This window comes from Aphis gossypii, chromosome 1 (genome assembly GCF_020184175.1).
Source record: "Aphis gossypii isolate Hap1 chromosome 1, ASM2018417v2, whole genome shotgun sequence".
NCBI classification, from domain to species: Eukaryota; Metazoa; Arthropoda; class Insecta; order Hemiptera; family Aphididae; genus Aphis; species Aphis gossypii.
Window position 1 is genome coordinate 27,110,131 of NC_065530.1, and position 12,728 is coordinate 27,122,858.

General features: G+C 30.2%; 2 protein-coding genes across 3 annotated transcripts; both read left to right on the forward strand.

The window, feature by feature from the left end:
- The first annotated feature begins 1,481 nt into the window (after nt 1-1,481).
- LOC114133086 (polypeptide N-acetylgalactosaminyltransferase 35A-like) lies at nt 1,482-6,950 on the forward strand. Of its 2 annotated transcripts, XM_050203452.1 has the most exons (12): nt 1,483-1,796; nt 1,872-2,075; nt 2,163-2,304; nt 2,383-2,549; nt 2,621-2,754; nt 3,236-3,480; nt 3,550-3,667; nt 3,818-3,970; nt 5,277-5,519; nt 5,583-5,684; nt 5,751-5,882; nt 6,643-6,950. In XM_050203452.1, exons 2-12 carry the CDS (start codon nt 1,880-1,882, stop codon nt 6,775-6,777), a joined length of 1,767 nt encoding a protein of 588 aa, XP_050059409.1. In that variant the 5' UTR covers nt 1,483-1,796; nt 1,872-1,879; the 3' UTR covers nt 6,778-6,950. The 2 variants fall into 2 exon arrangements, with proteins under 2 accessions (XP_027854509.2, XP_050059409.1); XM_027998708.2 differs by having other exon boundaries at nt 1,482-2,075.
- A 2,709-nt stretch (nt 6,951-9,659) lies between these two features.
- On the forward strand, nt 9,660-12,018 carry LOC114133077 (heat shock protein 70 A1-like). Its single transcript, XM_027998701.2, has one exon. It carries the CDS (start codon nt 9,900-9,902, stop codon nt 11,811-11,813), a length of 1,914 nt encoding a protein of 637 aa, XP_027854502.1. The 5' UTR covers nt 9,660-9,899; the 3' UTR covers nt 11,814-12,018.
- Nucleotides 12,019-12,728: the final 710 nt, after the last annotated feature.

Sequence of the window (12,728 nt, forward strand, 5' to 3'; positions counted from 1 at the left end):
AATTTAAAATAGAATTGTATTCATCTTAGATAGGTTCCCATCTATTTAGGTAGATATTACTACTTATTATAAAGTTTTAAAAATTATGAATCTTTAAAAAAAAATGAAGTAAGAAAGTAAAAATTCACAAAATAGTTTATTTTTTATGTAAAATATAATTAATTACATTTTTAGATTTTACCTGTGAGTAGGTAATAGAAAAAGAAATAATTTTAAACTATTAATTTCCCATTTAAATTAAAATTACTTTAATTTCATAACTTATTGCTGTTTTTTTTTTTTTTAAAATAACAATTTTTCATTAACTTATAGATTTAAAAGTACCTTGGCTTAAATCCTGGTTCACGATTGACAAAGAAAAAATTTTCATTTTCAAGTTTATATATAATATCCATAGATAACATTTTTGTTTGCGAGTAACAGAATATAATACTAAAATACCTTGAGAATGTAGGTAGGTATTACAAGTTCCATTTAAATTGATTTTATTAAAATTATTTTAAAATATTAGTTATACAATGATATACTTACAAAGTTTTTTTTTTTATAAATATATGAATTTTAATATTCTATTCTATTCTATACTATGTTTTGACTTATTTCTATTGCAAATTTTTGAAAATTTAAAAAAAATTTGTAGTAGACATAATATATATTTATAAAATATGATCATTTAATTTTAATACAAGGTTTTCAATCGTTGTTTTCACAGAATTCAAATGCCTATAAATAGCCTTAAAATAAGCGAAAATAGTTTGAAAATTAATTATTGTATAAAGAAAATGCTAATCTAAATATCTGGTAAAATTTTTAAGTATTTATGACTTATACTTTTTGAATAATAACAAGTATGCGATTTTGTAAAAATTTAAAATTCATACACTCATAACATTTCTCCCCATACTTTAGAGTCATTTTAAAAGAAAACTTATGGAGAACTTAATGTTGGATTGTTTCACCTTAGTTATAAATACAAACATTTTCAACTACAAAATTACTTGTAAATTTTCGAAATGTTGACTTAATTCGAAAAAATTCGAACTTAAAATGCTTTTTTTTTTTTTTTTTTATTTTAGAAAATTGTACAATCTGTATTATTTTTACAATAAGCACAAATGATATTTATGTAGGTAACACAATCATATTAAATTAAATAAACAATTCAATATTTATTGCATCAAGGCAGTTTATGTTTTGAGAGAAGGATCCATCCATTGATGGAACTTCATGGCCGATATGAAAATGCTTGTACAAAAAAAAAAAAATTGTGGCTAACGATATACTTTAAATTTTGCATGACACGGTGTAGTACTGTAGTGTGAACCGGGGTGTCCCGGATTAAGAAGTATTATATTTATATAGTATATCTTGATTCTTGGTCGGTGGTTTTTATAACCGTGGTCATTGGCTTTCTCAAATATAAATTTTGGTTAAGTTATTAGGTTATCACAGAATGTTTTTTGTTATCATTACTCTTTTGTTATCTATTTAATAACGATTAACCGATTAACGGTAAACTGAAACTGGTATAGGAGTTTATTATTTATATATTGGTTAAATTATAAATCGACTGTCCTACAAAAATAGCTACATACTAGCGTCTAGCACATTTGCATATTTGCATATTTGCATATTTGCATCTATATGATATGTATCATATTTCACTCATCAGTCTTTTTTTTTTTATCATAAATCATAATTGAAATATGTTCTGTGATCTCTTTATCCAAACGGGTTCAAGTTGAAGTTTATTATTGAATAGTGTTAGGCAGACTGAATCCTAACCAAATTATAAAGTAATATAATCTGTATTTAAACATTTTAATAAATGTAATTGTTTTTTGGTTGGTAATGAATTATTTTCCCAAAAGTATTAGAAATGAACGGGTATAAATTTTTTTTATTTGGCTGTTTGTTTACATCTCTTACTTGGTCTTTAAGTTTGTATATGTATTGGAAACTTAACACTAGGCCTGATAATTACTCAAATGTAAAGCTGTTTCGAAAAGAGAATACTTATGAATATGTGAAAAAACAGAAATCTAAATACTTTAAGAATCATGTGGACAAAAATGGTTAGTACACACGCATGACACATAATACTTAAATTATTTTAAAATATTTATCTAATTTTTTTTACTGACAATATTATTTTTGTGTAGATCTTAGTGATTTAGGTATCATTAAAACTGATGATGATTTGATTATCAGGGATAAAGGATACAAAGATCATGGTTTCAATGCATTGGTTAGTTTGAGATTAGGTAATTATCGTGAGACATTGCCTGATACTAGACATAAATTGTAAGTTAAAATTGAATTTGATTCATTATAAAAAAAAACGTATGCATAGGAATATAGTATTTACTTAATTTATGACAGATGTTCAACGATTAAGTATGATCAAAACTTGCCTGCTGCTAGTATTATAATTTGTTTTTATAATGAACATCCACAAGCTCTTTTTAGAACTATTCAGTCAGTAATTAGACGGACACCAAGAAAATTATTACATGAAGTGATATTAATTAACGATTTTAGTGATTCAGGTTAGTAAAATCTTAAAGTAATGTTAAATGGCATTGTTTTGTATGATTATTTATTTCCTTTTTTGTTTTAGAAAATCTTCATGAAATAGTAGACCAATACATACACGATGAATTATTACAGGGTATAGTCCATCTTAAAAAAACCGATAAAAGAGAAGGACTTATTCGTGCAAGATTATTTGGAGCTAATTTAGCAACTGGTCAAGTAATTAAAAGATTTTATTACTTTTTTATAATTGTTATTCTATTAATTTATATATACAAATATCTAAAACCTTATTATGTATTAGTTTAAGATATTTGTTGTACAATATGAATTGATCTATGAAATAATTCAAATTTTTCAAAAAGGAAAGTGTTAAACAATTACATAATAAGTTTATAGTCACATTTAGGTATAGAATATAAACTTCAAATAGTGGTCTGTACCGTGGGCATTACCTTGACACCTATTGCATTATCCCTTTGACCGCCCATTCACCCATACTTTTCCATTTAAATTATTTAGTTTAATCAATGATTTAAAAATAAATGAAGGCTGTCTTGCAAAATAATTGTATAATGCATTTGATTGTAAAACCTTTTATGTGTAATTTTCTAAATTATCACAAACTAACAATGATATTTTAATTGTTTTTTTACTTATATAATTATGAAAACTTAATTGGTTTGTTTTATTCAAACAGGTTTTAATATTTCTTGACAGCCATGTTGAAGTAAATATTGATTGGATTCAACCACTTTTGACAAGAGTTCGTGATAATCGTACACAAATTATTGCTCCTATTATTGATATTATTCAACCCGATACATTTGATTATAAATCATCTCCATTGGTTAGGGGTGGTTTTAATTGGGGTTTAAATTTTAAATGGGATAGTTTACCAAAAGGTACACTAGTCACAGATAAAGATTTTGTAAAACCAATCAAGTAATATATTATTTACTATATAATATACAATTAATATTCTATTATAATTAATATTTAAATTAATTGTAGGACACCTACCATTGCTGGAGGTTTATTTGCTGTGGATAGAGATTACTTCAATGAAATTGGTCAATATGATTCCGGAATGAATATTTGGGGCGGAGAAAACTTGGAGTTATCATTTCGAGTAAGAAATAAATGATACCATGTCTATTCTAAATGATTTATAATGCATGAGTAAGTTATTTATCTTAGACATTTAAGTTAACCTATTTTATGTCATTCTAATTATTTAGAACCACTAAATATGTATATTTTCATTTATTTTTATTGTAAGGTATGGATGTGCGGAGGTTCTCTTTATATAGAACCATGTTCACGTGTTGGACATGTTTTCCGGCAACATCGACCATACTCAGCTCCAGATCATGAAGACACAATGGCTAGAAATTCGTTACGTCTTGCAAATGTCTGGATGGATAATTATAAAGTTAGTTATTTATGTTTGCATGGGTGTAACTTGAGCAATTTTTATGGGGGGTAAACTTTATTTTATGCTAATATACTGTATACTTAAAGATACTTAAGATACTAAATATACCTTATAAATATATTTTATAAAATATCAAGGGGGCAGTTGCCCCCTCTCGCACTACAGTTTATGCCCATGAATGCTTGGTATACTATGCTCAACTTCAGAAACATAAGTGATAGCTGAGTTGTGCACAAAAGTGTGATTCCCTACACAATATACATGATAAGCTTATAGATGGTTAACGTAGCTATGTTATTTACAAAATATATAATGATTTATTAACTACCTTTATTTATTTCATTTTAGAATTTATAATTAATAGTCTGGTTTTTATACATCAAATTTTTTTTCTAGTTTTAAAGATAGGTAATCTTTTAGTATAATTTTTTCTATCAGAATTGTTGAATAGTCTGTATATTTTTCTGCTAAACTAGAATAATGAAATATTTTTTACTTACAATTTTATGTGTAAAGAATACTGTAAATAGTTTAAATTTATGATCTTTTAAGCAGCTGTATGCTTTCTCCGATTGTTACTACCAATTGTAAATCATATCTCAATCTATACTTTGAAATAATGTACCTCTGTCAAGTTTATTGTCTACATAATTTTCAAGTCACTAATACATTTTTCATAGATTTTTTTAATTTATATTTTTATTTTATTTGTTGTTATTTAAACTTAAAGCTGTTGTTGTTGAGTATTCAAATGGTAGTATCTCACAGTGGGTTATTCATCTGCGGTGGTGCTTTCTTTTACCTTAGATAAAAAACTTGTCTGTTTCAATTATGTACCATATTTCTTATACCTACCATTTAGATCTGTATAAGTGAAAAAATTGATTACGTCTTAAAGTTACTATATTTGTATAATATGATCTATTGGAATTTCATTTTTTACTTTTTCATTCATACAGTTTTATTATTCCGTTACACTTGATTCCATTTTAATTTTCAAAAATTCTTGTTGATTTTTATTTGGTAATAATTGTACAATATAACACTTTAGTCACAACATATATATTTTAACATAACAGCCACACTAAGTTAGTTATGTATGTGAGTGAACACATAAATATAGAATTGTGATAATTATAATAATGTTACCTACTCAATAATAAAATAGGTATCATTAAATACTAAATATATTAGATGCAGTTTACATTTATTAAACCAAAATTTTTTTTGTAGATCACATAATGGTCTTCTACACATGTATTATACTTTTCTCTCTATGATTTAATAAAATATTGTTTCACAGAAATTTTTCATTAATAAACGAATGGATCTGCTGCGTTTAGACTATGGTGATATCTCTGAAAGAAAAGCTTTACGTGCTAAACTAGGATGCAACAGTTTTGAATGGTATTTAGAAAATGTATATCCTGAAATGTTATTACCAACTGATGAAGCTGATCTCCTTAATAAAAAGTTAGAAAATGTCGAAAAACCTGTTTTTCAACCATGGAATAAACGAATTCGTAACTACACTGCCAAATTTTTAGTAAGTATTTTTCATTTTTATTTATTTGATTAAAATGTATAACAATTTTTCTGTTATTCTTAGATTAACTTGAGCAATACAAATTTGTGCATTCATCCAGCAAAAGGACACCAAACCAAAAATAGTAAACTTGTTCTCAGATCTTGTATTCGCAATAAAGAACAGGTTGATAATTTATTTATAATAATTACATAAAACTACTGATTTTTAAAACTTGGGTAATTATTTTAGATATGGTATGAAACAGATAAAGAAGAATTAGTTTTATCAAAACTTTTATGTTTGGATAGTGCTTCAGGCAATCCAGTTATAGGAAAATGCAGTGAAACTGGAAGTTCTCAGCGTTGGAAACATACAGATGATGTATATCTATAATTATTAACATTTATAACAAAATTGATTAAATTTATAATCCTTCTCACAAAAAAAAATAGCCAAGTCTTGAATTTTGATGAAAAATAGCTAGCTTTGCATAGTGTCTGTAATGTGAAAATTAATATGATATGTTTGTGATGGTAATACCACAGAGTGACATTTAACTGTTCATCAGTAGTATTTTTTTATTACTTAGTCGTATAAAAACAATTAATAGCCACAATAGTTGATAGAATAATTATTCATCAAACAATGAATCTATTTCATCTAAATGATTATTCATCATGATTCATAGTACATTAAATTCTTATTATTCTAACCAGCATATTATAATTATTATTTTCTATAATAATAATAATAAAAAAAAATGATTAAATGTATACATTTATAATTTGTTTATTTCTGGGCATGTAGTTCACATATGTTCTATACATAATAATAAATTAGAATACTTCAAACTGTTAAAACTAAATATGTTGCTAATTTTCTTCAAAATAGTTTTTAACAATCTACTAATACTTTATCTATAATTTATATATTTATAAAACTATTTAAAGAAAAATGTAATAAATATCTTTTTTAAATAAAATAAGTTCAGTATATTTATCTACTATGTTTTTATCTTTTAAAACTTGTGATGATGTACATACAGTAAAGTAACATTGTGAGACTAATATAATTCTGAATTATTCCTTTTGTTTGATATTTTTAACTTAAAAACTATAATATTTAATTTTTATTTTTTTAGAAAGGAACTGCATTTTATAATTTAGCAGCTGGAACATGTCTTAGTGTAAATGAGAAGAGGATAAATGCAGACGTTGTTATGAATATTTGCAATAATGAAAACTCATTCAACAAATGGAATTTAGTTATTGTATAACTTGCAATACACTGAAACATTTTTTAAATCTATTGTATTGTAGATAACTTAAACATTATTTTCAATACTGTATCACTCTAGAGCCATAAAAACAAATTTGTAAATATTTGTTTTGTTATCATAATTGTATATTAATAATAATATTGTATTAAACATCTATCTATTTATAATTACTTGATATTTGTATGTTGATTTAATTTTCGCCAAAACATTGCATTTATTATATCATAGGTTGATATTTTATTATTATAATAATATGAAGGTATAATATAGAATAGGTATACACTATACATATATTATATATCTTTTTTTTAATTTTATGTGTAGAAACATTTATCCAATAAACAAAGTTCTTTTGAACATCTTTTGATTTTTCTGAGTATTTTAGATTCTGAATGAAGTGATGACTGTATTGATTTTACAATGATGTGTGTTTTTTTTTTTTTTTTTTTGTGTCTGTACAGCATAACTAATCAAAATAATGCTTCAATTTCAAACTTTGGGGGTGGTTTCCGATAGCAAAGTGAATATCCTTGGGGCACTATAGAGGTTAAAAGTAAAAATTTTCCATTAGTTTTCAAAAAAACCGAGAAAAACAAAAAAAAAGTGACGGAAAAACGGGAAGTTTTACGCAATGTCAGTTTCCGACCAAATCGATTTTTTTATATGGTTGTAACTCAAAAACTAATCACTGCAAATACTTAAAATTTTCACCAAATGTTTATATTAGTGTTATCTATATACAGTCAATTTTTCAATAATTAATATAAATGAAAAATAATTTTTTTTAACTATTTATAGACCACTGAAATTATCGATTTTTCTGGGAATTTTTTTTTAAGTGACGATAAACAAATTTTAGATGGCCAAAAAAACTTGAAAATTTAATACAAGTTTGCTTATGAGTTTTTCTTATTGTAGTTGAAAAAAATCTTTTATAAAAATTCTTTTATAAGCGTTTATAGGTCAAATTATTACGAAATATGTCAAAATCACGAAAATTTGCAAGTAATTTTGTAGTTTAAAAATCATAAAATTGTTTGTGTTTATAATTAAGAATTGAAAATAAAACATTAAGTTTTCCTTCAAGTAGCTATAAAAAAAACTCCATGCATTATTATAGGATAAATTTTAAATGAGTTAGAATTTTACATTTTTACTTAATAGCGTAACGACAACGATTTATCCTCAAACGATTTTAAATATTTGTTAATGAAAATTTCAACAGTTATTTATATTGTCATTTTCTTTACATGATTTGATTTTAAAAATATTTTGACTTTTTTTGAGCTATTTATAGACAACTGAAATTTTCAATTTTTCTAAGAATTCTTTTTTGATGTGTCGATAAAATTTTTTGGCGGAGTCAAAATATCTGAAAAATTAATACAAAGTTCCTCATAGGTTATTCTTATGGTTATAACAAAATTATAAGAATATGTAGGTAGGCGCAATTTTTTATTATTAGCATTTGAAGTTCAAATATTGACAAAAATTCGTTAAAATCATGAATATTTGGGAATTATTTTGTAAGTATAATTCATAAAAAGTTTTGTGTAAGTAGCATAAGAGTTGAAAATGTAAACAAGATTTTTCATAAGTGTAGGTTACAGTAATTTATAAAAGAACTTAAATTTTAGTGTATTCAAGCCATTAAATCATTAACTCCCTTTTTAACCAACCACTGGAAATTATATCCTTGGCTAACAATTAATCATCTTCGTTCAGAATCGTTTTTCGTATAAAATGATACCTATCATTGGCTTCAAATTTAACACTCCTATAATATATAATAGTGATCTACACGGCACCTAATGTACAGCAGAGCAATACCCAACTACCCGCCTTTTTTTTTAAATGTCAATAAAAAATTGTTGGGAGCCAAAAATAACTTGAAAATTTAATATAAGGTTGCTTACAAGTTGTTCTTATTTTAGTTGAAAAAATAAAATCAAAAATCGAAAGTTACAATTTTTTTTATAAGCATTTAAAGTTCAAAAATGCGAAAATTTACAAGTTATTTTGTTGTTGAAATTCATAAAATGATTTGTATTAACATTTAAGGTTAAAAGGTTTTACAATAAGTTCTCCATAAATTTTCCTTCAAAATGATTCGAAGCATCATTATAGAAAATTTTTTACGAAATCGCGGAACAATAACGATTTTGAATATTCGTTAATCGTTATTATTCAAAAAGTATAAGTCATAGAGACTTGAAAATTTCACCAGTTATTTAAACTGGCATTTTCTTTATATGATTTAATTATAAAAATGTTTCACTTATTTTAAGGCTATTTATTATTCGTTTATTTTTTTGAAATGTCGATTAAATTATTTTGGCCAAGTCAAAATAAGTACTTGGTAACATAGGCGTAGAATGGTGAGGGCTAAGTGGGCTATAGCCCCTCAAAATTATGTCAACCCTCCCTAGAATTTTGTATCTGGACTTTTGTCAGATTTTCCACAAGGTTAAAAGGCTATAGCCCCTCCATAAAAATTAATCACGCTACGCCTATGCTTGGTAAATAAAATCATTATTGTTTATTAAGAATTAATTAATTTATACCGGTATAGGTACCTATAAAGTATAAATCCTTGATGTATAATAATAATTGATAACAATTCAATACTATATTATGCGCTGTAAAGACAAATCAAAACAGAAAAAAAAATAATTGACGTCTGGGTAAACAGCGAGAACTGGGTGAAAACAACGAGAAGGACGAAGAAAATTCGAGAATGCTCTATACGGGTAGCGACGATTAAAATAGTGCGTGACACTTGTGGCGGTGAAGTAGGGGGACGGCGCGGCGGCCACGGCGGCGCTCGCGAAACGTATCGAACCTTCTAGAACGTTTCGTCGAATATATAAACGTTAGCAGCGCGGCGTCGGGCATCAGTTTGAATTTCGAGCGATACCAGTGCGATTCAACGAGCGAGGCATACTGTCTTGTGCTACTCTGCGCTATCCACGATAATTCCAGTGCGATATATTCAAAACAAAGTGACTTTTAAATCGTTTTCGAGTTGTGCGCTATTACCGTCTAAACGTTTTAGAGTCGTATAATTTCTATTCGTATTTATTGTGCGTGAACTAAATCTACAAGTTTTCGACGAAGCAATGGTTGGAAAGACGGCGATCGGTATCGACCTGGGTACCACCTATTCTTGCGTGGGTATCTGGCAACACGGAAAAGTAGAGGTCATCGCCAACGATCAAGGTAACAGGACCACCCCGAGTTATGTGGCGTTCACCGACACCGAACGGTTGATCGGCGACGCGGCCAAGAACCAGGTGGCGATGAACCCCGTGAATACAGTGTTCGACGCCAAGCGTTTGATCGGACGTCGTTTCGACGACGAAAAGACACAAGCCGACATCAAACACTGGCCGTTCAAAGTGGTGAACGACAGCGGGAAGCCAAAAATCCAAGTGGAATTCAAAGGCGAACGGAAAGTGTTCGCGCCGGAGGAAATCAGTTCGATGGTGCTGACGAAAATGAAGGAGACCGCCGAAGCGTACTTGGGCCGTGAAGTGACGGACGCCGTGATCACGGTGCCGGCGTACTTTAACGACTCGCAGAGACAGGCGACAAAGGACGCGGGCGTCATAGCCGGCCTGAACGTGATGCGAATAATCAACGAACCGACAGCTGCGGCTTTGGCGTACGGTCTGGACAAGAACCTGAAAGGAGAGAGGAACGTGTTGATATTCGATCTGGGCGGCGGAACGTTCGACGTGTCCGTTCTGCAGATCGACGAGGGTTCGATATTCGAAGTGAAGTCGACGGCGGGCGACACGCACTTGGGCGGCGAAGACTTCGACAACCGGCTGGTGGCTCATCTGGCCGACGAGTTCAAGAGGAAATGCAAAAAAGACGTACATTCCAATCCGAGGGCGTTGAGACGGTTGAGGACGGCCGCCGAACGGGCCAAGAGAACGTTGTCGTCCAGCTCGGAGGCCACCATAGAGATCGACGCTCTGATGGAAGGTATCGATTTCTACACGCGAGTTTCCCGCGCCCGTTTCGAGGAGTTGTGCGCAGATCTGTTTAGATCGACTCTGCAACCGGTGGAGAAGGCGTTGGCGGACGCCAAGTTGGACAAGGGAGACATACACGACGTGGTGCTCGTGGGCGGTTCGACGAGGATCCCGAAGATTCAGAGTCTGCTGCAAAACTTTTTCTGCGGCAAACCGCTGAACCTGTCCATCAACCCGGACGAAGCCGTGGCCTACGGCGCCGCAGTGCAGGCGGCCATCCTCAGCGGCGACACGAGTTCTGCGATTCAAGACGTGTTGCTCGTGGACGTCACGCCCCTTTCGCTGGGTATCGAGACCGCGGGCGGAGTGATGACCAAGATCGTCGAGCGCAATTCCACTATCCCGTGCAAACAGACCCAAACGTTCACGACGTATGCGGACAACCAACCGGCCGTCACCATTCAGGTGTTCGAAGGCGAGAGGGCCATGACTAAGGACAACAATCTGTTGGGAACGTTCGACCTGACGGGCATACCACCGGCGCCCCGGGGCGTACCCAAGATCGAGGTGACTTTTGACATGGACGCCAACGGCATTTTGAACGTGTCGGCCAAGGACAACAGCTCCGGCCGCTCCAAGAATATCGTCATCAAGAACGACAAGGGTCGCCTGTCTCAAGCCGAAATCGATCGTATGCTCAGCGAGGCCGAACGGTACAAAGAAGAGGACGAACGACAAAAGGCCAAGATCGCGGCAAAGAACCAGCTGGAGAGCTACGTGTTCAGTGTTAAACAAGCGTTGGAAGAGGCCGGCGACAAGTTGACCGAATCCGAGAAGAACACCGGCAAACAGGAATGCGACGCGGTCGTCCAGTGGTTGGACAACAATCAGTTGGCCGACAAGGAAGAGTACGAGTACAAATTAAAGGAAGTCCAGAAGAGTTGCTCTGCTCTTATGATGAAGATACACGGCGCGGGACAACCCGGGGGCGCGCCTCCCGGTGCGCAAGGTTTCCCTGGCTCTAGAGGACCTACCGTCGAAGAAGTCGATTAATTGTTTTATAAAAAGTAATCTCATGAAACATGTAAATACTATTGTTAACTACTTACATTTTTATTTATTTATTATTATGTAACATATGTCCTATTAGATAATAGATTTAAGTGATTTAACTGTGTAAGTTATGACTGATTTTTTTTTATTGTAATATATTTTATTAAGTTTCTCGAAAATATATTTATTAGCTATACAGCCAGTATATGTATTGTCTTTTTATTTATCCCGATATACTATAATAGTTATTATGGGTTGCACTGCAGTAATAGTACCTACACGGTGTGGTATGGTTTACATGCAACAATGCATGTGAAGGTGTTACTTATTTTTAATTTTACAAAAAAATTGTACTCCGAAAAAGAAAAGTTTAATGCTATCGAATGGAAGGTATAATGCTATATTAAAATAAATACATTATTAATTAAAATTAAAATCTGAGACGTAAATAACTAGTAGACTGTTGACGGTGTTTATTATTGATCTGAATTGATATTGCATTTTATTGATTTAAATTTTAATACCACTGTAATATGGTGTTCATTGTGTTAATACTTACCTTATTGTTCTTTTGAATTTTAATCACAATTCACAATGAAAATACAACTTAAAAATATTTTATGTTGTATTTAAGTACACATACCAATTAAAATAGGTATAATATAAATTATAATAATGAATCAATAAATAATAGTATTGATGACTGATAAGTAAATAGGTATGGTACCACATTTTACAATAGTGTCATTTTGCATCTTGATTTTTACAATTATTAATGCTTTTAATTTATTTTATTAAAAAATTTGACTTCTAGAATCCTATTTTTATATTTTAAATATATATATATGTATTCGCAATATTATTATTCCAAAAACTTCTATTAATTATTATAATTTATAATGCAAATTCTCTATA

Excerpts from the sequence above, each read along its gene's own strand:
- LOC114133086 (XM_027998708.2), top strand. The coding sequence starts at position 1,880 with ATGAACGGGTATAAATTTTTTTTATTTGGCTGTTTGTTTACATCTCTT. Across the intron at positions 2,076-2,162 it reads GAATCATGTGGACAAAAATG|ATCTTAGTGATTTAGGTATC; the intron begins GTTAGTACACAC and ends ATTTTTGTGTAG. Across the intron at positions 3,481-3,549 it reads GATTTTGTAAAACCAATCAA|GACACCTACCATTGCTGGAG; the intron begins GTAATATATTAT and ends AATTAATTGTAG.
- LOC114133077 (XM_027998701.2), top strand. The coding sequence starts at position 9,900 with ATGGTTGGAAAGACGGCGATCGGTATCGACCTGGGTACCACCTATTCT.